Source organism: Myotis yumanensis, unplaced genomic scaffold (assembly GCF_028538775.1).
Source record: "Myotis yumanensis isolate MYYU_CA2020_CCGP unplaced genomic scaffold, mMyoYum1.0.hap1 SCAF_1, whole genome shotgun sequence".
Lineage (NCBI taxonomy): Eukaryota > Metazoa > Chordata > Mammalia > Chiroptera > Vespertilionidae > Myotis > Myotis yumanensis.
The window spans coordinates 90,197,226-90,223,439 of NW_027223752.1; the positions used below are offsets into that span (position 1 = coordinate 90,197,226).

At 37.9% G+C, this 26,214-nt stretch overlaps 1 protein-coding gene and 1 pseudogene across 3 annotated transcripts in view; one reads left to right on the plus strand and one right to left on the minus strand.

Moving 5' to 3' along the window:
• The window catches only part of SCFD1 (sec1 family domain containing 1), a 125,043-nt gene that overhangs the window by 54,566 nt on the left and 44,263 nt on the right, over window positions 1-26,214 (plus strand). For 2 of the 3 annotated variants that reach the window (XM_070427379.1, XM_070427397.1), the window contains 4 exons: window positions 8,414-8,510; window positions 12,971-13,041; window positions 16,242-16,321; window positions 24,930-24,992. In XM_070427379.1, the coding sequence (XP_070283480.1) occupies window positions 8,414-8,510; window positions 12,971-13,041; window positions 16,242-16,321; window positions 24,930-24,992 (311 nt within the window). The remainder of the gene's footprint in view (window positions 1-8,413; window positions 8,511-12,970; window positions 13,042-16,241; window positions 16,322-24,929; window positions 24,993-26,214) is intronic. The other variant, XM_070427388.1, reaches the window with a different exon arrangement.
• LOC139018709 (small ribosomal subunit protein uS2 pseudogene) overlaps window positions 1-26,214 on the minus strand; it is a 114,518-nt pseudogene that overhangs the window by 3,528 nt on the left and 84,776 nt on the right.

The window sequence follows — 26,214 nt, forward strand, 5'->3', positions numbered from 1 at the left end:
ATTGTGTTGACTATTCTGGGTCTTTCTTGTCTCCATACAAACCTTAGAATCATTTTGTCAATATCTACAAAATAACTTGCTGCAATTTTGATTGGGATTGGTTGAATCTGTACATCAAGTTGGGAAGAACTGACATATTGACAGTATTGAGTCTTCCTATTTATTAACATAGAATATCTCTTTTCTTTCAAAATTTTGTAGTTTTTCTCATATAAATCTACATATTTTAGATTTATAATAGATTTATAACTTTCATTTATTTTGGTTTTGAGTACTAATGAAATAGTATTGTCTTTTAATTTCAGTTGTTCATTACTAGTATATTAGAAAATAATTGACTTTTGTATATTAACACTTGGAGTGCGGGAAACGAGTTAAGTCGGCTCGCGTGAATTGCGCGTACTCCGAGGGAGCCGTCTTAACTCGGTTCATATAGATTTGCGGTGGAGTGCGGGAAACGTGTAAACTCGGGCCGATTGTAACTGCGTATTACCAAATATTTGTTTGTTTGCCGTTCACAAAGATACCTACCTGCGTATGCGAACCGTTTCATACCCATTGGGGTAATAGGTATCATAAAAATCCCTGATTTTGCGTGGGAAACCTAAATAATTGCCCGCGCCATCTTATATTTTGGCGGGAAATTCACCCGACACCGTAGTGTTAACCTTGTATCTTGTAACTTTGTCACTTACTAGTTCCAGAATTTTTTTGTTGCTTCTTTGGAATTTTCTTCATTGACAATCATGTCATCTGCAAATGAAGACAATTTTATTTATTTATTCCCTATCTGTATACCTCTTATTTCATTTTATGTTTATTGGATTAGTTAGGGCTTCTAGTATAATGTTGAATATGAATATGTGAGGAGCATCCTAGCTTTGTTCCTGATCTTAGCAGCAAAGCATCTAATTTCTCATTTGCGTTCTGTTTTGAGGAAGACATTGTAGAGCAATGGTATAATTTTTTTCTTAAATGTTTGGTAGGATTCTCTAGTGAGCCCTTCTAGACCTGATGTTTTCTGTTTTGGAAGGTTACTAATATTGATTAATTTCTTTAATAGGTGTATCAGCCCATTCAAATTATTTGTTTCTCCATTAGTGAATTTTGACAGGTTGTGTCTTTCACAGAATTGGTTTATAATGTCCTGAGTTTATTAGTGATATCTAGTAATATTTCATTTCTGATATTAGTTATTCATGTTCCTTCTTCTTTTTTCTTAATTAACCTCACTAGAGAGTTACCAGTTTTATTGATATTTTCAAAGAACCAGCTTTTGGTTCCAGTGATTTTTCTCTATTGCTTTCTTATTTTTAATTTCATTGATTTCTGTTCTGGTTTTTATTATTTCTTTTCATCTGCCTTCTTTGGATTTAATTTGCTCTTTTTTTCAGGAGTTCAACACATTGGTAGTATAAATTACAACGGAATGCCTCTGAGAGTCATAGTAAATTAAAACCTGTATTAGTTTACAAGTGCCATGTAAACCTCTATTTTTTCCAAAAATATTATAAAGCAGTTTTTGATATTTTATTATAATAAGGTTATAATATTTGTATTTTTAATACTTGTCATCTATAAAGAATAATTCATGTACATTTTTAATTTTTTATTACATGATCACTTTTGTCAGAATTTAAATATTTTTGGTAGGGGTCAGTATGTGGAATGAATTTATAATTTCCTTATTCTAAAACAGTTTTAAAGGCAGCTTTCATAAGTAGCACAAATGATAAAAATAATGAAATAAAAACTCAGAATAGTTGCTATATAGTTATCATTATAATATAATGGTAATTCTCAAATTTGGCTTTGAAGTTTCTGGAAACCAAGATTTAAAAAAAGAGGGAGGGGATTAAGTTTTAAAAAACCAAAAAACTTCTTATAAAAAGGAGAATTTCTGTTATTTTTATTTTAAGCAAAGTGTTTCTTGGCATCATATTACAGAAGACATTGCTCATGTTAGGCATAACTAGATAAATTGAATTATGTGATGATGCAGTATTTTAATACCAGTTGCAATCATAGATTTCATGGTAACTTAATGAAAGTCAATGGTATAATATTAAAATATCATTAAATGAGGGCAGTTTTATAAATCACTAAGGTAGTAAGTTCTAAGTTTATACCCTTTTAGTATCTAAAGTGGAAAGAATTTAAAAATTGCACATTCTTTAACATATTATCACTTTTTTCTATTGGACTTTTAATAGGAGTCAGCAGAGAAGTTGAGGTTACACATTCAAATTTGGATCTAGAATGCTAGACGTTCAGTAATTTTTGTTGAGTGAAAAAAATGTATATATTTGGAAATGAGATAGCCAAGTAGTAAGGTTGATAGCCTGTTGTAGACATTCCAGATACTAACCAGGTTCCCCACCAGTACATTGTCCCATCTCTACACAGAAGAGATGTATTCCCTTATATAGAATGAATTTTATTCAAGGTGTCTTAAGTCACTCTGACATATGAGCAAGTGCTCCAAAGTAAGCATTTTCAGCCACCTGTGTAAGTTCATGGATCATCTGATTTTTGTGCAACGTAATTTTTCATCTAAACAGACCCATTCAAACTCACCAATATGATATGCCAAAAAAAATACACATGTAAAAAACTGAAAATGTATTAATGTGCTATTTTGTTATATTATAAAAAGTAATTGTACTTTTAGAGAATTTCAGTCATCTTGCAGGGCACAAGGCATACAATAAAGAACAAGTAGTCAGAAGGAATTTATACTCTAGGGGTTATATGCAGACTATTACAGTACAGCATATAGTTGCTACCCACTGGGAGGATGGGATATCCATATACATCCCTAAAAGATGATAGGACCTAAACATGAGGAGAAGAAGAAAGAAAAAGAACATCCCAGTTGTCGTGATTCAGTGGTTTTGTGTTGACCACGGTTTGATTTCTGGTCAGGGCATATGCCCGGGTTTTGGGCTTGGTCCCCAGTCTGGGGCGTGCAGGAGGCAGTCAATCAGTGGTTCTCTCTCATTGATGTTTCTCTCGTCCTCTCCCTTTCTCTCTGAAATCAATAAAAATATTTTTTTTTTAAAGAAAGACCAAGAAAGGCTAGGGCATAAATGATCTTCAACTTAGATATAGGTTATACATATCTGACTAAAGGTATAGTTCTAAGTTCCTATTAGCTTAGGATATACTTTTCTATAGATACTATGTGATTGGTCCCTGTCCAAACCCTATTTAATTCATAATATGAAAGATTCCTAATGTTGTGTTGAAACAGAGAAGGGTTTATCAACCCCTCTCCCTTCTGTGATAGGAGGAGAGGAATATTTGGATTCTTAATAGTAAAAGAAAGTTAACTCTCCTTTTTTCTTGCCTTTACTTTCACTGCTGACTAATGTTAGAGATTAGAATTGAGGATTGGAAGAGAAGGAAGGCCAAGAAGTACCAATGTAGACTTTGTCATCAACCAGTCGTTGACTGAGGTGAGGGAAGAAAAGCGTAGCTAGCAGTGAGTAGGGAGTCCCACAATGGTGGTATCTTCTGTACCTAGAATGGAAAGAGAAATTGGGGGCAGGGGGTGGGGAATGAATGCTCCTTAATTGTCAGAAGGAAAAGGGAATTCACTTCATGTCCTATACGGGTCATATGACAAATGTTTTTAGTTAATGATTTTCAAAAGTCAAAATTTGTATACTTGACCCTTGAACAAAGCAGGCGTTAGGGGCACCACCCAACCCTCAGTTGAAATAAAAAATAGCAATTTTGGTTTGAGGTTGATTTAATCCACGGATGCAAAACCCAGGGATACAGAGGGCCAATTGTATATTTATTGAAAAAATTTGGCATATAAGAGGACCCATGCAGTTCAAATCCCTATTGTTCAAGGGTCAACTGTACTTATACATCCCAGGTAACTATTAAGTGTTTTCCATTATTGTGAAGAAAGAGGACAGCTGATTTTTAAAAGGGATTTTTGAGAAATTCATGGCTTAGAATTTATATTCACTAGCTATAATTTGTATTCCATGTGTAGTCCTTTGGTTTTCTATAAAATTCCTTTCTTACTCATTCTTGATATTTATTGAAGCTACCAAAAATCTATTTATCTTGACCTTGTCATTTTGTTTTATATTTTTAACTTGTCTCTTTTCTATATAACTCTTATTATCCAAATTGTATTCTCCTTTGAACTCATCTATATATATAAAAGCCTAAGCAACCAGCTGACCGGATGGTAGCTATGACACGCACTGACCACCAGGGGGCAGATGCTCAATGCAGGAGCAGAAACCACAGGCATGGAAACATGGAGCAGATGGATGAATCTCAGAGGGAAGGGGCCCGGGGGAAGGCAGGAAGAGATTAACCAAAGATCTTATATGGTGGGGTCCCTCAGCCTGGCCTATAGGGAACGGGCCGAAACTGGCTCTCCAACATCCCCCGAGGGGTCTCAGATTGCGAGAGGGTGCAGGCTAGGCCGAGGGACCCCCTTCGTGCACTGGGCCTCTAGTAGTGTATAAAAGTAATCAGTCTTTGGGATTATAGAAGTTGTTTCTGTACAGAAGTTGTTCCTTATATGGATGATCCCTTATTTCAAGAAATTGAGAAAGGACCTATAGATATCATGTATCTGGTCAAGATAACCTTGTGGCACATATACTAAATTACATGTATGACAAAAAACCTAAATATGTACTAATTGGAAAATACACTTTTTTCCCCATAAAGCATATACAAAGGAAATAAAATTGTACTTGAGGAAAATATAATTTTCCTGCTCTTTCTCTGTGATGTACATTGGAGTCTGAACGGGATTTGAATCTTAACTCTACTACTTTTACTCTGGTAACCTTAAAATAAGTATATGTTTCTATGTGTCCTTTCTTCATCTTTAAAATGAGACTAATAATTTCTAGCTCATATTATTATTTGAAGAATTAAAATGAGATAATTTAAGTTAGTTTTTAAACACTGTTCACTGATATCCTTGAGCTCTGTAGAGACTTTTAATGGGTCAACTTGAATCTATTTTATGTTTAGGGTTCTGCAGAAGATTTGGTTTGAGAAGGAGGGTCCTGAGGTTCACTGTTTAAAAACATTTGACTGTTGTCCTGGCCAGTTGTTAGAGGTTAGAGCGTCGGCCTGAAGTCCAAAGGGTCACAGGTTCGATATCCAGTTAAGGGCATGTGCCTCAGTTGCAGGGTCCCCAGCCCTGGTAGGGGCGAGTTCAGGAGGCATCCAGTCGATGTGTGTCTCTCATGTTTCTCTCTCCCCCTTCCACTCTCTCTAGCAATCAATGAAAAAAAATCCTCCAGTGAGGATTTTAAATGAATGAATGAATGAATAAATAACAGCATAGTTGTAAAGTGCATTGTACATAATAGATGCTGAAAGATACTAGTTCTCTTATGCAGGTAGTTAAAGTGTAAGCTAATACATCAAGAAGAACAAAATGGATCTAATGTTTCTTCACTGATTTATGTAGGTTCATGCATTAGATTCTATTATGTCATTTAGCATACTTTTCATATATCAAATCACTAAAGACTTGATTGATTACATTTTTCACTTCTAAAAGTTTATTCTACTTTCATGACTTTTTTTCTTACTTTCATAACTTTTAAAGATGACTATTAATCAGGCTCTGGCTGGGTATATCAGTTGGTTAGAGCATGGTCCTGACATTCCAAGGTTTTGAGTTCGATCCCATACAAGAATCGACCAATGAATCCATAAATGAGTGGGACAACAAATAGATATTTCTCTCTCTCTCTTTCTCTCTCTCTCTTTCCCCTCCCTTTCTCTCAAATCAAATCAATTTAAATATCTTTAAAAAACAGAGATGACTACTTATCCATATATATCCTGATCTTATAGCTTAGAAATTCAACAGTTATTTTTTCAAGTACTTGTTACAAGCCATATGCCTTATTAGACTATTAGTGTTAAATGATTAATTAGATACACTCTAGGGAGTTTACTCTTTTAGAAGAGTAGCATGCAAACAAGGGAGAATAATATAGTATAACTAGAGGCCCGCTGCATGAAATGCGTTCACTCTGGGTGGGGGGTGGGTCCCTCAGCCCAGCCTGCGCCCTCTCATGGTCTGGGAGCCCTTGGGAGGTGTCCGACTGGCAGTCAGACATACTTAGCACTGCTGTGGAGGCGGGAGAGACTCCCGCCACCGCCGCTGCGCTTACCAGCCGTAAGCCTGGCTTCTGGCTGAGCAGCGCTCCCCCTGTGGGAGCACACTGACCACCAGGGGGCAGCTCCTGCATTGAGTGTCTGCCCCTGGTGGTCAGTGCGCATCATAGTGACCAGTTGTTTCGTGGTTCCGTCTGTTTGCATATTAGCCTTTTATTACCAGTATATGGGATCATTGTTATTATGGAAATGAATGTAAAGTGCACATTTAAAGGAATAATAAATTCTTCCAGCTGACAAAGAGACTGGGGGAGGGGCAAGAAGGGAAAAGAATGGAGATTGAAGAAAGAGTTGCAAAGAAGCTAGTCCTTGAAGAATGAGTAGAATTCACCAGGCAGGTGATGGAAGAGGAATGTATTCTTAAAAAGCTAAGAGAATAATCTGAGTCTAAGCCTAGACAAATGATGTCTAATGAACAAAAGTCAGTGAGTTATTTGATGTGACTATAGGGAACTATCCTAGTGTATAGTAGTTAAACAGAAAAGGTTGGCTAGAGCAGATTGTGAGGGTCTGCAAGTAAACTTAACACCTTATTTTATCACATTACCCCCTCTATTTCTGGCTTCAGTCTACAGATAATTAGCCTTTCCCAATATAATATTCACATTAACATAATTTCTACTACCATTATCCTAGTTCCTCACGAGTTAGCTTGGACTTTTTTCATTATTTGCTTTAAATCTCCATTCTCATGTTAATTACTAAGTATCTGTCTCTTTCTTTCCATTTCCACAGCCACTACTATGGTCTCTTTTCTAGGATCTCTTTTCTGTTTCTTCTGTCCATTTTTAATATACTTTTTTATTCCTAGGACTTCACCTCATCTATTTTGGTATTCAAAATAGCTTTGTAGAGGAGCTAAGATAGCTCCTATGCCAGGGAGTCTGAAGAAGATAAAGTGCCAAATAGTTTATAAAAAGGAAAACTTGTAAAGTTTATTATACTCTTATCAGGAGCTCATTAATATGGAAATTCTCCATGTACTGATTTAGGGTATTTTGTTGAGTAAAAGCGAAGGACAGAAGAGTACAGTATATTACCTTTTGTGTCAGTTTTCTCCAATCCGATTATGCCTTGGTATGATCCCTTTCACTGAAATGAACTCTATCCTTCAAATCACTTTCAAAATTCAACTCAGATTTTACCACTTCCTCCTCCACAATTGGTTAACTATTTCATTCTGGCACCTTAGCTTAATATATTTATTTATGTTCTATATTTATATATTGGTTCTTCGTTGGTAACTTATTTCATAAGTGGTTTCTATTCCCTTTTTAGAGCAGTGACTTTTTATCAGTGTGAAGCAAGAATTCTTAAAACATGCAATACCTGACTATTTAGTCAGGGGTACTGACCTCTTTTCCCTTAGATTGTCAAATAAAAAAATGACAACAGCCAACACAATAATAGCCATCCAGTGTGAATGAACCAATATTATATCTGTGGGTTTTTTTGTCAGATCAGCAAAAACCTATATTTTTGTTGTGCTACAGAATTTCAGTAATTTGTTTATGTGTGCATGAAATGAAAAAGGTTGAAAATCACTCTTAGATTAACACCTTCAATAGAAAACATGTTCTTTTCTCTCTTAGGTATTATCTGAAACATAATTTAATAGATACTTGGTAATAATTTTTATTTCCTTTTGAGGATCCTAACATGTTAATTTCACTTGAATAATTTTACCCAACAAATTTTTAATTTGGGAAAAGGTGTGATACCAAAAAGCTAAGCTTGACTACTTTTCTAATATCTAAAACTTCAAAGTATTAAATGGGGCTATTAATGAGGAAAAACAGTTTTATTTAAAAAACCATTGAAAATAATTTAGGGTAACTTTCTATTCAGTTAAGGTAAAAATATGTAGATTTGTTCACAAAAATATATATAACCATAACATGACCACTAATTTGCATGGAATACAATATTATTTGTATGCTAGTTACTGATTTATACAGTAATTGAGATTTGTGTGGTTTTTATCTTTGCTAATACAAATATGACAATTAAATTGGAATTTATAAGTCAAATATGGTAAACAAAGGGCCAATCTGGTTGTTGTTTTTTTACATAAAGTATATGATCAGAAGTAAGAAACTTTAAAATAAATTCTATTAGGAAATGAACGTTTGCTTTGAAAATTGATCATAGAAAATAAAACTTGTAAGCTGAGAAGCCCTTAATGTGTTTTTATTACTTGAGGTATTCTAATCTAATATTTATTTTGAAACAGGCAAGAAAACTAGATGTATATTTTGAATATGAAGAAAAAATAATGAGCAAAACTACTCTGGATAAATCTCTTCTAGATATAATATCAGACCCTGATGGTATGTACCATAAATCTGAGGTTAATGTAAGTTTCACATCAAGTGAATCCAGCATTTTCAATTTTAGTAAAATCTGAATAGAATTATTTTTTCTAACCATTTATGCTAATAATGAGATAATTAAACTATTTTCTATTGAGAAGTTTGTAGCATAGCAGTTCATAAAGACGAAAAATAATTTGCATTTTATTTCATTGACTTTTTCTTTAATGGTAGTTAAGCACTTTTTATATTCATTTAAAGTTCTACATCTGAAGCTCAATTTCTGTTGGTCCAGGAAGATTTGAAGGTATAACATTCAAAGCAGGTGTCTCTAAGTGATATATTTTCTAAATAATTTGGTTTAAACCTAGAGTTTTCTAAAAAGATGTATCTAAAACTGAATTCTATTTTAAATATTTAGGGAATTTACTTTTAAAGAAACTCTAGTCAGTCCCTTTATATTTTATATTCATCTAAATATTTGTATGTTAGATTTTCTTAAGATATATTCTTTGTATTTGGAAAATGTAATTTAATTATTGCTTTCAATTATAATGATCATAGGATCTACATAGGGTTTTAGCCTATTAAAATCTCTAAACTTTAGAGAGTTATTGATCATTTCAGAATAGTTAGCAGTTCAAATCTCAGCCCTTTTCCAAAATGAATAAAAAGGATATAAGCTCTACTCATCTCATATTTCGCACAAAAGTTACTCATCTGATGATGATGGTTTTTGAGTTAGAGTTTTGGTATGAGGTTTTTTTAATATGTTTTTATTTATTTTTAGAGGGAGAGCGAGAGAAACATCAATGATGAGAGAATCACTGATCGGCTGCCTCCTGCACGCCCCCTACTGGGGATTAAGCCCATAACCCAAGCACATGCCCTGACTGGGAATTGAACCTGCCACCTCTGGGTTCATAGGTTGACGCTCAGCCACTGAGCCACATCGGCTGGGCTGGTATGAGCTTTTGATTTTATTTCAAATTAAAAAGTAATTTTAAAACGTCCAAATTATTTGTAATTAAAGATTCTATTCATACAACTTCTGAGAAGCCATAAGTATTGCTCTCACTTTTTAAAAAATATGTTTTTATTGATTTTAGAGTGAGGAAGGGAGAGGGAGAGAGAGAAAGAAACATTGATCGGCTGCCTCCTGCATGCCCCCTACTGTGGTTTGACCCTACAACCTGGACATGTGCCCTGACCAGGAATTGAACCAGCGACCTCTTGGTACATGGATTGACGCTCAACCACTGAGCCATATAGCCGGGCTTGCTCACACTTTTGAAAAGCTAGATTTGTAGTGGGAGCATAGCATTTTAAGTATTTATACTTTACAATGAAAAAGTGCAAAATATACATAAGTCCATTACTTCAGAGTTATTTACAAGAACTTTTGAGTAAAGTTAAAACAAATAGTGTGTTGATAAAAGGGCAAACGGAACCTTTCATTGTCCTTTCCCCCTACTTTCTCTAACAGTTTATTTTTAAAGACATTAAATAAGGCTGAGCAATGTAGGCATTTATGCAAAGCAGCAGTCTGGTGTCACTTTCGACCAGAACAAGATGTTGGAACCTGAGCAAAATTAGAAGGGCATCTACGTGTAGGTAATGGGAGTGTTGATAATTTGTATAAGGTATTGAAGTCCGAGTGAAGTGAGCCGTGTCCACAGGTGGAAACACGGGTGTAAGAGCTCTAACAGATCACTGCACAGGAGCCAACCCAACATCAGCCCAAATGGGTAAGCAGTATGGCCAGGCATGTTGGGTCCATTGTAGGGAATCAGTGTCCAAGTGGAATGAAAAGGTTTCCATGCAGGCCAAGATGGCAGCAGAGATATGATATTTGTTACATACAAGAAGCTGGTTAAATAAGTAAAATATATTAGATAATATAACGGGAGCCAGGTTTCTCCTTGGAGAAGGAAGTTATGAATAGGAAAGGGAGAAGACTAGAATGAATCCTGGAATGTTGGGTTGGAATTGGAGGTGTTGGTATGGACTTAGTGTTTTCACTATGTATTTGTCAGATAGAGAAATAAATACAGCTGTGTGTGTGTGTGTGTGTGTGTGTGTGTGTACACTTATACAGGTGTCCCAAAAAAATGTATACACACTTGAACAACTGCTGATAGCACAATTTTGAAAATGAAATCATTTTAATAAACATTGCCTTTATAATTATTCAAAGTATAGATAAATTTTGGGGGACATCCTATATATGTATTATCTAGCTCTGCCAATTGAGCAGGGCTGGAAGCAACAATACCCCAATAGTAAAGATTTTAGCTTATAAATACCATTTTACATTAGGATTCCAGGGCTGAGATGGGGAAAGAAAGTATATAATGAGCTGGACACTCTGACTTTAAAATAGAGTGCAGTTACAGTAGAAGTTATGTGTGACAAGAAGATCCAGGCTGTGGCTATAAGCTCTAGAGTACTTATAACTGTAAAGATACAATTGCAATTTGGTTCCCCTGTGATTCACGTTCATGTTAAGTATTTGGATGCTCTATAGTCCTTATTATCAGGACTCTTAAAAACCTTAGCAGAGGTTTGGGGCATTTATTAGCACATAGCAACTATAAAATGTCTCTTTGAAGAATGGGAGCTGTTCCTTCTTTAAACAGAATGTGTGCCTTCTGTGAGAAAAAGGCTATGCTACTAGATGCTGAGAATATTAAAAGCAACAGCAGGGAACCACCATAGGCCCCTAAAACTCTGAGGGAGAGGACCCTTTCTCTACTGCCTTAGAAGCTATAGTCCCAAGAGCCTAAAGCGGTGATGGCGAACCTTTTGAGCTCAGCGTGTCAGCATTTTGAAAAACCCTAACTTAACTCTGGTGCCGTGTCACATATAGAAATTTTTTGATATTTGCAACCATAGTAAAACAAAGACTTACATTCTTGATATTTATTTTATATATTTAAATGCCATTTAACAAAGAAAAATCAACCAAAAACATGAGTTCGCGTGTCACCTCTGACACACGTGTCATAGGTTCGCCATCACTGGCCTAAAGCAAGCCCTGTTGTTCTTTTTCTCTATTTCCTCTAGCTGCTTAGTCAGTTACAGGAAATGCACAATGGAGCAGGGTAACTAGAGCCAAAGCTTTTTGGCTGGAGCACCAAAAAGGAAGGGCTAAGGGAACTGGAAAGAACCAGGAAGATTGCAGGGGAAGGAGCTCAGAAAAGCAACCCCATCAAATTGTTTATGAATTCCTGGGCTCGCCTCTGAACTGCCTATATGGGAATCTGATCCTAAACAACATTCCAAGACTAAGAGGTGAAGGGCTACATGATCTCCTATTGTCCACTGGGCGGTGAGACACATCCCTATAGCACTGCAAACGGGTTTGAAAATAGAATCAGTGATGGAACCACAACCCACAGGAAGGTGGTAGGAACTTTGGCCTGAACCAGCAGGCTAATTACCTGCTAAAACAAAAATGTCAGCTTTTCCTAGGATTTAAACAAGACCATGAATCTCAACCTAATATTCAAAGTGTCCAAGATACTATATTTATTTGTAAACATGAGAACTTTGGAGAAAGATCTTTATCACCATTCTTTGTCATATATAGGGAGTGAGGATAATTTAAGAATGGGTGTCTAGATTCTAGCCATATTAGAAAAATTGATGGTTCATCAGTCATTTTGAAAAAGTTCTTGTTTTTATTCTGTAATAAAGTATAACAATTCGATTTCTTGAGTATTGGGACACAATTTGAAGTGAGAGTGCATATTGTCATTTGTTGAGTAGTGAAACTGAGTTACACATGACTATTATCACTTTTCACCCAAGTAAACCCTGTAGCAGAGGGGAGAATAAGTTAGTTTCTCTGGACAGTTTTGGGCTATAGGAAATAGGAGTTGTAGTAGCCCAAGGCACCCACTGCAAGCAAGAAATTTCTTTAAAATCTTATGTTTTGTCTTAAAATTTTAGACAAATATGTTATGCACAGTACATTAGTGTTTAATATAAATGTATTAAATGTAATATAATGCCCTTCAGAAAGAGGAGACATTATATTTAATTATCCCAATTTGAAAAGTATGACCTTAGTCTGATCTAGATGATTTTAGGCAGCAAGATTTCATAACCTAATACCTAGGGTGACCACACAACTTGTGTCCCAGGACAGTCCCATTTTTATGCCGGTTGTCTGTTGTCTTTCCGTAAATATTACTAACATCCCCTTTTCATCTCAGTAGTCTCCTGTAAATCTCAATATAAAGTACAGTATGGAAGAAAGAATGGAGATACTTCCATATCCCATCTCTTTAATTCCAAAGCATTTAAATTTTTTCCATATCTGTATTTTATCTGGTTGTAATTAAAATGTTTATAACCTTAAATCAGCTAAATCTAGATTCACATTTAGATATGCCTTGATTTTTTATATACCTGTGTTGACTAAATACCCAGAATTATGAGGGTTTTTTAAAATTCTGCTTTCCCCTATGTAGCAGGAACTCCAGAAGATAAAATGAGACTGTTTCTTATCTATTATATAAGCACACAACAGGCACCTTCTGAGGTATGGTCTCTGTTCATTTATTGGGCAGGCGGGGGGGGGGGGGGGGGCGGGAATGTGTTTGTTTCAAAAATAGAGGTAAAAATCACTATGGCCAAATAATGACTTTATTTCTTTCTTTAAAAGAAAAATAGTTTGTTAAGGCTGGTTCCATTTACTGATGAGTTTTATAACAGTGTTTATTGCCACCAAGAAAACTATCCTCTCATTAAATGCCTGACCCCTTTTAAGTTGTTGGAATATGAACTGAATAAAAGTAGCCAAAATTTTTATTTCTAGAAAATAGCTATTCTAAACTAAGGTAACCAAGTTTGCTATGCTTTTTGAAAGGTTGTTTTTACTATTTCTCATGATGTGATGATCTTAAAAGTTCCATTTCTTTTTTGTATTTTGATTATTATTTTTAATTGATTTTTAGAGAGAGAGGAAGGGAAAGGGGGAGAGAAAGAAAGACACATCAATGTGAGAGCAAAACATAAATTGGCTGCCTCCCACACGCCCCCTGTGAGGGACCGAACTGCAACGCAGGCATGTGCTCTGGCCAGGAATCGAACCGCCAACCTTTCAGTGCATGGGACAACACCCAACCAACTGAACCACACCAACCAGGGCAAAAGTTCCATTTCTTTAAGCGGTAGCTACTAATACTTATTTGCCTTCCAAAGATTTTATCTTTAACCTCAAGTAAAAATTTGGTAATTTTTTAAGATTGTTTTAAAACTAATACCCATTATAGAAGAGGAGTCGCTTGAAGGAAAATATGCAGTGTTCAAAAAGTCCTGTAAAGATTGTAATTTAATAAGATTTTGGTAAACTTCAGATTCATGTCGCATGATTCATATAAAAATAAAGTTGAGATACTTTGTATTGCAATAAAATAACTACTTTTATATTAGAATAAGTTCCTAAGAATGATTGGAAAATGATAAAGGGTCCTTCTAGGTTTTTTTTTTCTTACTGAAAGTATGGATTGTGGGTAATTTTATTGTTTTGGTTTTTTCCTGTAATGAGCCATCAACTACTTTTGAAGAAAAAAAAAGTTTTTTAAGTATGTATAGGCCATTAACTTACTCTGAAGGAAAGCACTGATTTTGGTATCAGTCTTGTTGAGTTAGAAACCTCTTAACTTATTCTAATGTTAACTTTTCAAAAAGCATAAGAAGCTCGCAGATGACATCTAGAATGATATGGCTCCTGTAAACTCTTTTCCTTTGCTGGTAGTATTGATTTTTTTAAAAAATATCTGGTATATTGCAAGGCTTTTGATAAAAAATGTGTGGCATGTTAAAACAGCAAACTAAACCCATCATTTGTTTTTGGCCAATTTTACTTTATCCTAGGAATACATAGTTGACTTTTATTTTATTTCAGTAAGAAAGTGTCACATTCTTTTCAGAAATAACTCTCTCATTAATAGAGGTATACCTGTATTTTGGGGGATCCTCATAGCCTATTCATAATACTTTCTTAAGAACATATGATTTAAAAACTTAATTCAAGATTTTTAAAATTTGACCACATCATTTTATTGTCATTTATTTTTTGCTTGAGGCCTGGTTCACGAAATTTGTGCACGGGTAGTTTCTCTAGGCCTGGCTGGTGCTCAGGGCCGATCAGGTTCCCTGTCTCCCTGCCTCCTCCTTCCCTCACCCACCTGCCACCATTGCACAGTTCCCACCATGTTCCACACCACCCCCTGGTGGTTAGCGTCCGTCATAGCGAGCAATCGAAATCCTGGTCTCCGGGTCGAACTCCCAAGGGGACATTTTGCATATCAGCCTTTTATATATATAGACTAGAGACCCGGTGCATGAAATTCGTGCACGGGGAGGGTCCCCCTCAGCCTAGCCTGCACCCCTCTCCAATCTGGGATCCCACGGGGATGTCCGACTGCCGGTTTAGGCCCAATCAGGCCTAAACCGGCAGTCGGACATCCCTCTCACAATCCTGGACTGCTGGCTCCTAATCGCTTGCCTGCTTGCCTGGTCGCCCCTAACTGGCACCCCCCTGCTGGCCTGATTGCCCCTCACTGCCTCAGTGTGCTGGTCTGATCACCCCTTACTGCCCCCTCCCTGCTGGCCTGGTCACCCTGACACCACCACCACCACCACCCCCCCCCCCCCCCCCGCGCCCGCCGGGGTAGTCGCCTCTCACTGCCCCCCCCCCCCCCGCCAGCCTGGTCGCCCCCAACTGCACCCCCCCCACCCCCCGCCAGCCTGGTCATCTCTTACTGTCCCCCCTATGGCCTGGTCGTCCCCAACTGGCCCCCTCTGTGGCCTGGTCACCCCTAACTGCCCCCCGTGCTGGCCTGGTTGCCCCAATTGACCCCCCCCCCCCCCCCCCCCCGCCAACCTGATCACCCCATGCAGCCTGCTTGTTCAGTCATTTGGTCGTCCCTCACTAACCCCCCTGCTGGCCTGGTTGTAGGCAGCCATCTTGTGAGGGTTTAAAGGTTGATTTGCATATTACCTCTTTATTATATAGGATAAGGATTATGTTTTTTCATAACTTTAAGTGACCATTAAGAGGTTTGAAGCAAATTATGACGACTAATATCAGATTAATAGCCTCAAAAATGCAAAAGAGTAAACATTACTGGTTAAAGATGTGCTTAAAGGTTCTGTCTTATAAAATTTTTAGAATGAAGTCACTGCTAATAAGCTCCTATAAATTATACTGTTTCAACTAGACTTATTCATCATAAATAAAAAGAGCAAGAAAGAGAAAACAATGATTTTTAAATTGAAAGACAGCTTCTATTCAGTTAAGAATTTGGACCTCAAAATGAATATGAGATGGGAAAACCTGGATCTGCAGTTCCCTCAGTCAGTGTCATTTCTCTTGTGTGTCTTGTTTGGAATAGTCTTGGTCAAGCCAAATCTTTTATTTAATGCTTATCTTAAGGAAAGGCCATCTGTTTCAATAGTGGAGAAAAAACAGTCTATTGGCCTTACTGAGGAATGACAAAACAGTGTTTATTGGTGATTTGGGAGCATGTCAAAGGTAATTTTCATTACATGTGATTTTTGTCTCAGGTGCCCAATTTGGATACCTCAGATAAAACTCCACTCCATTTGGGTTCCTCAAATTCAAACTCATGCCTTTGGTCTAACTATTTTTGAATAATCAAATGACAACAAACAATATGGTCTTTTCTTTCATGAAAGTAAAATTTTTGTCATATCGTTCTTTGCTTATTTTAGGCTGACTTGGAGCAATACAAAAAAGCCTTAACTGATGCAGGATGCGACCTTAACCCTTTACAGTATATCAAACAATGGAAGTAAGTTTTCTTTTTAAATTTTCACCATTTAAGAGAGCACAATGGAAGTTGAATTCTCAAGAAAATGACAATGTTACTAAGAAAATTGAACAATGCCTTAATATATTTTATTCAGTGGTATGAATATTTTCTTATCTGTCCCTCCCTATTCACAACTAAAAATTACACAAAATAATGATGTTTTTCTTTCAAGACATATTTATATTCTCTTCACTGATAAGATGAGAAAGTCAAAGGATGAAGTTTTGGGTCAAATGTCTCAAAACATTTTTAAAAGTTTTAATTTCACTAGTTCTCAGAGAAATGCACATTAACATAATGCAAAGATTTATAAAATATTGTGCCCAGGATACAAGCAAATTAATTGGTGCATATATACTCTGCTATTAGAAATATAAATTGTCTCAATTTTGCTGGATAGTATAAAGTTGTTTTTTTGTTTTGTTTTGTTTTTTTAGTTTTATTTATTTATTTATTTTTTAATCCTCACCTGAGGATATTTTCCCATTGATTTTTAGAGAGTGGAGAGACTGAAAGACAGAGAGAAATATTGATGTGAGAGAAACACATCAATTGGTTGCCTCCTGCATGCCCTGAGCAGAGCCCAGGCCAGGGAGGAGCCTGCAACCGAGGTACGTGTCCTTGACCAGAATCAAACCTGGGACGCTTCAGTCTGCAGGCCGACCAGCTAGGGCTAAAGTTTTAATTTTAAAAAGAAATAAAATGCCCTTGATCTAGAACTTCTACTCTTGAGGATTTATCCCAAAGAGTATTGGAGTTCTAAAATTTAGAAGCAATTTAATAATGAAATTTTGAAAACCAACCTAAATGTCCAGCAATAAATTAGTAAGTAAATTATGGTATTTCCATAAGATAAAATGCAACAGAGTCATTAAAAAATCATTGTAGAAGACTTATTTAATAACATTGGGCAATGTTCATGTTATATTGAAAGTGAAAAAGAAGTTTACCACTGTATTCCTTGATTTGTTTGATAAATAATTATTTCCCTTGTCTGTGTGCATAGGGACTCTTCTAGACATCAGGAATACAATAGTGAGCATGCTAAGGAAGGCCCCTACACATTGAGTTTGTTTGTGTTGAGGGAACAATAAATCAACGAGCAAACAAATGAACAAAATATTAAACCATATTAAGTGATATAAAGCAGTGATAACATCTTAACTTGTTGGGGGTGATGATTAAATTTATTGAGGAGATATGAAAAGTCTCTGGGAAGTGATATTTGAGCCAAAATTTAGATGACATCATTTATAGTATAATCCCTAAAATCCGTTTATCCATCCGTGTGTGTGTGTGTGTGTGTGTGTGTGTGTGTAGTGTATATATATCCTATATAATAAAAACCTGATATGCAAATCGGCCGAACAGCAGAACGACGATTGCTATGACGCACACTGACCACCAGGGGGCAGAGGCTCAACTCAGGAGCTGTCCCTAGGCCACAGGCCCCAGGCCAGCCAAGGCAGGTGCCAGTGAGGGCCCCCCGATTGCCCCACAGTTCAGCCCAGATTGCTGGCCAGGCAACCTACCCATGCACGAATATCGTGCATCAGGTCTCTAGTATATATATATAGTTACATAGCTGAGGTGATGTATACACCTCAGTGTTATTAGTGACTGACTTTGAGTGGTAGAATTTTTTTTCTTTTATCTTTATTTTCCAAATTTTCTACAACAAACATTACCTTCAAAATATTTCCTAAAATAATTGGTTTTTGTTTTGTTTTTTAAATATATTTTTTATTGATTTTTTTACAGAGAGGAAGGGAGAGGGAGAGGGATACAGAGTTAGAAACATCGATGAGAGAGAAACATCGATTCAGCTGCCTCTTGCACACCCCCCACTGGGGATGTGCCCGCAACCCAGGTACATGCCCTTGACCGGAATCTAACCTGGGACCCTTCAGTCCGCAGGCTGACGCTCTATCCGCTGAGCCAAACCGGTTAGGGCTAAAATAATTGTTTTTAGACTACAAGGTTTAATATACTTTCTGATCTCAGATTTATCAAAAAAAATATGCAAACTAAATAGAAAACCATCATTTAGAACTGCCTGAAGTCTAGCTAAGCAGAAGTGTTATAACAAAGGATATAAAGAAGAAGCTACATTGAGACTGGTAGTGCTGGCAAAGGCCACTGATCCTTTTCTGGGACCTCTCCCCACAGAATTGGCAGGTGGGTGCCATATCTGAGTCTCCATCAGCCTGGCTAACTGTTTGTCCCTCCTTGGTGATTCTCTGAGACCTGGTCCCACCCAACTTGCGTTCCACCCAAGCTGTTTCCAATGGCTTTTTGATACAAACAGCCTCTCTTGACTCAGACTTCAGACTTTCCTAAAATCTCTCAAACTAGCAGCATGCCCCTTCCCTCTTGCTAAGTGACCCCAGGTCTGGCACTAGCATCAGTCAGCCTTGGTTTTCAGCTTGGCCTCTCCAAGGCACCTCCAAGCCAGCAAAAGTAGCCTTTTACAGATCGCTCTGTAGCTCATGTCAGGTGGCCTGGGCAGGGCACAGGCAGTGGCTGACCTTGCATCCCTTGGAAGGCCCCAGAGCCAGTGCACCGAGTAGACAGCTTCAGACTACACTGGATTAAAACCCAAATACCTCCACAAGTGACACACTCAAGGGGCAAACTCATCTGGTACCAAAGCCTGCTGGAGTGAGTCCTGCTCCATAGGGTCAGCCCCTGTACAGAAACTTCTCCACTGTAGTCATAGCCGGTTCTCACAGCCAATCAGCCTTAGGGTCAATTCCTCCCAGTAACCTGTCAATAGCAATCAAAGCTCAACTGTAACAGGACACTGCACACAGTCCACACAGGGAGTGCACCTGGAGCACTCAGGTTACTAGGGAGGTTACGCCACTGGACATCTACTACATAAAGCCACTCTACCAAGTCTAGGAGATGTAGCAGCTCTACCTAATACATGGAAACAAACATAGGGAAGCAGCCAAAATGCGGAGACAAAGAAACAGATCCCAAATGAAAGAACAGGAAAAATCTCCAGAAAAAGAACTAAATGAAATGGAGGCAAGCAAACTACCAGATACACTGTTCAAAACACTGATTATAAGAATGCTTAATGAACTTATTGAAAAATTAAACAGCATAAAGAAGGACACAGAAACCATATAAAAGAACCAGTCAGAAATGAAGAGTACACTAACTGAAATGTAGAATAAATTACATGGAATCAATAGGAGAGTAGATGAAGCAGACAATCAATCAGCAATTTGGAATATAAGAAAGCAGAAAACACCTAATCAGAACAGCAAAAAGAAAAAAAGAATCTGAAAAGTGAATCTGGAACAACTTCAGGCATACCAACATTCATATCATGGCAGTGCTAGAAGGAGAAGAGAGAGAGCAAGAAATTGAAAAATCTATTTGAAAAAGTAATGCCAGAAAACATCCCTAACCAGGTGAAGGAACTAGACATACAGGTTCAGGTACCACAGAGTCCCAAATAAGATGAACCCAAAGAGGCCTATACCAAGACACATTATAATTAAAATGGCAAAGGATAAAAGCAGAGAAGGAATCTTAAAAGCAGCAAAAGAATGACTGTCACTTTTCTACAAGGGGGTCCTCACAAGACTGTCACCTGATTTATCAACAGAAATGTGTATGTCAGAAAGGATTGGCATAAAATATTCAAAATGAAGAAAAGGAAGGACCTATAATCAAGATTACTTTACCCAGCAAAGCTATCATTTAGAATTGAAGGATAGATAAAGAGCTTCTAGACAAGAAAAAGCTAAAGGAGTTCACCACCACCAAACCAGTATCACAAGAAAGGATGAAGGGTCTTCTTTAAGAAGAAGGGGAAAAAATCAAAATATGAATAATAAAATTGCAATAAATATATATTTATCATTACTTTAAATGCAAATGGATTAAATGCTTCCATCAAAAGACATATATATGATGACTGAATGGATAACAAAACAAGAACCTTACATAACATTGTCTACCAGAGACTCATTTCAGATCGAAAGACACAGAGATTGAAAGTAAAGGGGTTTCCATTTCATGAAAATGGAAACGAAACAAAACAAAGTGGTATAGTAATACTTGTACCAGACGAAATAGATTTTAAAACAAAGGCTACACAAGAGATGAAGGACCTAGCAACTCCACTTCTGAGTATTTAACCAAAGAAAATCAAAACACTAAATCCACATATGTATTGCAGCATTATTTACAACTAGAGGCCCGGTGCACAGATTCATGCACCAGTGGGGTCCCTTGGCCTGGCCTGCACTCTCTCACAATTCAGGAACCCTCAGGGTATGTTGGAGAGCCAGTTTCGGCCCGATCCCTGCAGGCCAGGCCTCCAGTAGCATATAAGACCTTTGGTTAATCTCTTCCTCCCTCCTCCCTCCCCTCTTCCCTCTGAGATTCATCAGTTTGTTCCATGTTTCCATGCCTGTACATTGAGCATCTGCCCCTTGGTGGTCAGTACGCGTCATAGCTACTGGTTGGACGGTTGCTTAGGCTTTTATGCATATAGACTAGAGGTCCAGTGCATGAAATTCATGCATGGGGGGGTTGTCCCTCAACAGGGCCAGCACCCTCTCCAATCTGGGACATACAAGTTTAGGAAACACAGAGTGCCTGCGGGATCGGGCCTAAACCTGCAGTTGGACATCCCTCTCACAATCCGGGACCACTGGCTCCTAACCGCTCGCCTGCCTGCCTGCCTGATTGCCCCTAACTGCTTCTGCCTTCCAGCCTCATCACCCCTAACTGCTCCCCTGCCGGCCTGATTAACATCTAACTGCTCTCCTGCCAGCCTGATCACCCCCAAATGCCTTCCCCTGCTGGCCTGATCTCATCCCCAACTGCCCTCCCCTGCCGGCCTGATCTCACCACCAACTGCCCTCCCCTGCTGGCCTGATGGCCCCCAACTGCCCTCCCCTGCTGACCTGGTCCCCCCTCCCCCCCAGCTGCCCTCCCCTGCTGGCCTGATCTTGTCCCCAACTGCCCTTCCCTGCCGGCCTGATTGCCCCTAACTGCCTCTGACTGCCTGGTCATCCCTAACTTCCCTCCCCTGCAGGCCTGATCTCGCCCCCAACTGCCCTCCTCTGCTGACCAATTTGGTTTTGATTGGTTGGTTTCTATGCCAGTCAGCATCCAAAGCTCTGCCTCTTAGGCAGCCATTGGCTCCTCACAGTTCACCCGGATTTGGTTCTGATTGGTCGGTTCCTATGCCAGTCAGCATCAAAAGCTCTGCCTCTTAGGCAGCCATTGGCTCCTCACACTTCAGCCAGATTTGGTTCTGATTGGTCGGTTTCTATGCCAGTTAGCATCTCTGGGCCTATCAACAGGGCCTGATCAGAAAGGCGGGGCTGATCAGCAGCCCTGGTGGAGGCCTGGAGAGAAATGGAGGCGCGGCTGCTGGAGAGAAAGAGAGAGACAAATGCTGACCAACAGCTGCCACAGAGGCTACGGATCAGACCCTGCTTCTCTCTTCAGGCCTCTCTCCAGGCTTGATTCGCAGCCCCCTCAGCAGTCAGTGCTGGGTTGCCACGGTTTTTATATATTAGGATACTTTTTTTTTTTTAATTTTGCTTATTTGTGTTCTTGTAATAAGAAAACATACACACACAAAACTATCTTTTAAAACTATCTTTTCCAATTTTCATAATGTATAAACACACATTTGACTATGTGGCATATGTCATTGTTTTTTAATTATGATTATGTGGGAATTCCTTAATCAAACATTTGGTGTTATAAAAAGAAAGGCAGACTTTGGCATCGTTTTATGTGGTTACAAAAATTTTAATTTCTAATTTGTAACTTTTTGTTTTTAATTATAAGAGCAATACCAGTTTATTCAAGAAAACTTTAAAACTCGGGTACAAAGAAAGTAAAAATTTACCTGTCATCTCAACATTCAGAATGTATAAGTAAACATCCTATATAATAAAAGCATAATATGCTAAATGTCCAACTTATTGGTCGACCATTCAGTCGACCGCTCAGCCAGTCACTATGACACACATTGACCACCAGGGGGCAGATGCTCCGACTGGTAGGTTAGCTTGCTGCTGGGGTCCAGCCAATGGGGACTGAGTGAGAGGGCTAGACATGCCCTGGAGCCCTCCTGCAGTCCCTTCCCAGCCAACCGGCCCCCATGGCCCTGACCAGGACTGGGTGAGATGGCCCCAATAGGCCCCAATGGCCAGCCACGCCGAGGGACCCCACCTGTGCACGAATTCGTGCACTGGGCCTTTAGTTAGTGCATATTCTTTCATATGCGCATTAAATATAGTTTTTAGAACTGAGAAATCACTATTACAGATAGAGTTTTGTATTCTGGTTTTTCTTTGTCTCAGTTTTCTTTTTTTAATATATTTTTATTGATTTTAGAGAGGAAGGGAAAGAGAGAGAGAAACATCAGTGATGAGAAGAATCATTGATCAGCTGCCTCCTGCACACCTCCTACTAGGTATTGAGCCTGCAACCCTGGTCATGTGCCCTTGACCGAATCAAACCCGGGACCCTCCAGTCCGCAGGCCAATACTCTGTCCACTCAGGCAAACCGGCTAGGGCTCTTAGTTTTCAATGGTAGTGTGTAGTGTTTGTATACTATTTAGCCATATAAATGTATTATTATTTATTAATCCCTTCTTTATTGTTTTGATATAGTTGTTTCTAGTGAAAAATAAATTTATGTTAATGGAAAAAATTCTAATCTGCTGAAAACAGTTGATTCATATCCTCCTTTCTTAACAAGATTGTGAGCTTTGTGTTTGGGATTTATCTAATGGTATTATCAGTGGATTTTAGAATACACTGAGTCTTAAAATCCACTGATAATGGATATAGAATATTTTTAGCATTTCAGCTATCACATCTTAGTGATTCTTTTTTTATTTTTATTCTCATAAGATTTTCTTGCATTTAGGTGAAATTTTTTTTTTAATAAAGCATTTGAAATAAGAATCATAAAAGATCTAAGATTCACATAAAAATGTTTATAGCATGCTACTTAAATATAGAACAGTATCTACAATGTGATATTAATTTTGTTATTAAAAGTAAACATACGTTAGCCCTGGCCAGTGTTGCCTAGTGGTAAGACCATCAGCCTGTGCACCAAAGGGTTGAGGGTTCTATTCCTGGTCAAGGGCACAAACCTGGGTTGCAGCTTCCATTCCTGACCCTAGTCAGGGTGCATGTGGGAGGCAACCAGTCGATGTGTCTCTTTCACATTGATGTTTCTCTCTCTCTCTCTCCCCCTCCCGCCCTCCCTCCTTTCCACTCTCTCACTTAAAAAAAGAAAAAAAAATCAATGGGAAAAATATCCTTGGGTGAGGATTAAAAACAACAAAAAAAGTATATTTGCTCTACATGCAGTGTCTGTAGTTTCAAAGAGTATCCACCAAAATCATAACAGTGGTTACCTCAAAGTGGGAGGGTTCTTCTGGAAGTATTCTGTTTTCTGGACTCTAAAATGAACATATTCCCAGAAGGAAAATATTTTAAGACATATCTAAGTGCCATCTTTTTGCCCATCTTTCAAGAATTCTATAGTTGATTTAAAAATTCTGGACATTTAGAAAGATTGAAAAGAAATGACTTTCAAGTATAAAAGTGTGTGGTATAGGATATAACTAAAAGGAAAAATCATTGGGTAGTAGAATTAGAATAGTGTTAATAAAGAAATGGTTTTGAGCTGAGAAATGTACAATTTCTACTGGAGAAGAAGACAGTAAGTTTATACCTCCCAAAAGACAGCATGAACAAAGGCATGTATCTGGCAAAGAGGACTTGTGGAATGTGGGGAGCAGTAAGGAAATTAAACTTAATCAGTACATAATGGTTCTTTAAAGACAGCAAGTCTATTTCATGTTAATGATTGGATAGAAAGGAAATGAAAAATTGTGAAGTTTGGAAAATAAATGCATTGTTTCCTAAAGAATCTCAATATTTCAGTACTAATTGTACTATATTTGAGTATTATTTTACATGATTATAAATTTATATAATTTTGCTTTCTATAATTGTTTTGGTGCTAATTATACTGAAATATTGTATTTTATTAGTTAAAAAATGATTTTTTTCAGAAAATGTCTGCATAGTAAAAGTTAAAGTTAGTCAATAAATATTTTATTTTTTGTTGAATTTATTGGTTAATAAATTATACAGGTTTCAGGCTTATAATTCTATAATATATTATCTGTATATTGTATTACCACCCCAAGTCAAGTCTCCTTCCATCACAATTTTTCCAACCTGTACCCTCTTCTACCTCCCCCCACCCTTCTATGTCAATAGATACATATTTTTAAAAATATATATATTTTTTCATTTCAGAGAGGAAGGGAGAGAGAGATGGAAGCATCAATGATGAGAATCACTGACCGGCTGCCCCCTGCACGCCCCACAATGGGGATCAAGCCCACAACTCAGACATATGCCCCGAGCAGGACTCGAACCGTGACCTCCTGGTTCATGGGTCAAAGCTCAACCACTGACCCATACCAGCCAGGCTCAATATATATTTTAATACCATGATACTGAATGTTAGCTCTAATAATCGACATTTACATATAACTATCTTATTTCTTAGGGCTTTTGCCAAGATGGCCTCAGCTCCTGCCAGCTATGGCAACACTACTACTAAACCATTGGGGTAAGTATTTTTAATAATTCTGATTGGGTAAGTCTGGTACTTTAGACCATAATTAGACTTTCATGCCTTAAAAACACACTGACAATTTGAATGCAGAATATTTTTATTGTGATAGAGAATAAATATCAACATGCCTTTATCTTCTTAGTTTAAATTTTCATTTTAAAATGTAAGCTAATATACTTTACATGGTATGAGCTATTGGCTTCTTTTGCTTCCTTGTTCTTAAAACATTACATTTTTCATTTCCAGAAGATAATGAAGGTTAAAGCTATCTTTACACTAATGTTGATAACTAATATAGATTTGAAGCGAGGCACTTAAGACCTAGCTTCAAGATAGTCCTGGGCATCCTGCTAAATAGTAGGGAAGACGTCCCCAGGGCTGGGTATGACTTCTGACTCCACAGTATCGTATAGAGTCTGCATGATTTTCAAAGGAGCTGAACAAGGTAATTCTAACCACTCTTTTCCATACCATACTAGTTTCAAATTCTTAGCTTATATTTTATAGTTTAGAGCAAAAGCATGAAGCCCAGAAGGGAACAGGTTTATCCTAGCCCCATCCTGAGCTACCACTTTTTAAAAATATATCTTTTTATTGATTTCAGAGAGGAAGAAAGCGATAGAAACATCAGTGATGAGAGAGAATCATTGATGGATTGCCTCCTGCACACCCCCTATTGGGGATTGTGCTCGCAACCCCAGGAATGTGCCATGACATGGAATCTAACCATGACCTCCTGGTTTATAGGTCGATGCTCGACCACTGAGCTACGCCAGCCTGGCACTACCACTTTTTTAAAAATATGTTTTTATTGATTTTAGATAGAAGGAGGAAGGGAAAGAAACAGAGAAACATCGATGAGAGAGAATCATTGATCACCTGCCTCCTGCACGGCCCCTATTGGGGATTGAGCCCACAACCCAGGCATGTTCCTTGACTGGGAATTGAACCAGCGACCTTTCAGTACATGGGATGATGCTCAGCCAACTGAGCCACACTGGCCAGGGCTTGAGCTATACCTTTTAATGAAACAATTTACAAAACTAACTTACTTGTCATAATGCAGAACTTTATAAGTGTTTGACAAAATGAGTCCAGCTGACTTCACCTACAGTCAGTCCTGTGCAGGTTAGCACACTCCCTCAGAGTTGCCTGGTACCAGGGAATCGCCTGAAAACTGTCCATTCCAACAAAGATTACTTTCTATTGTTTCTGA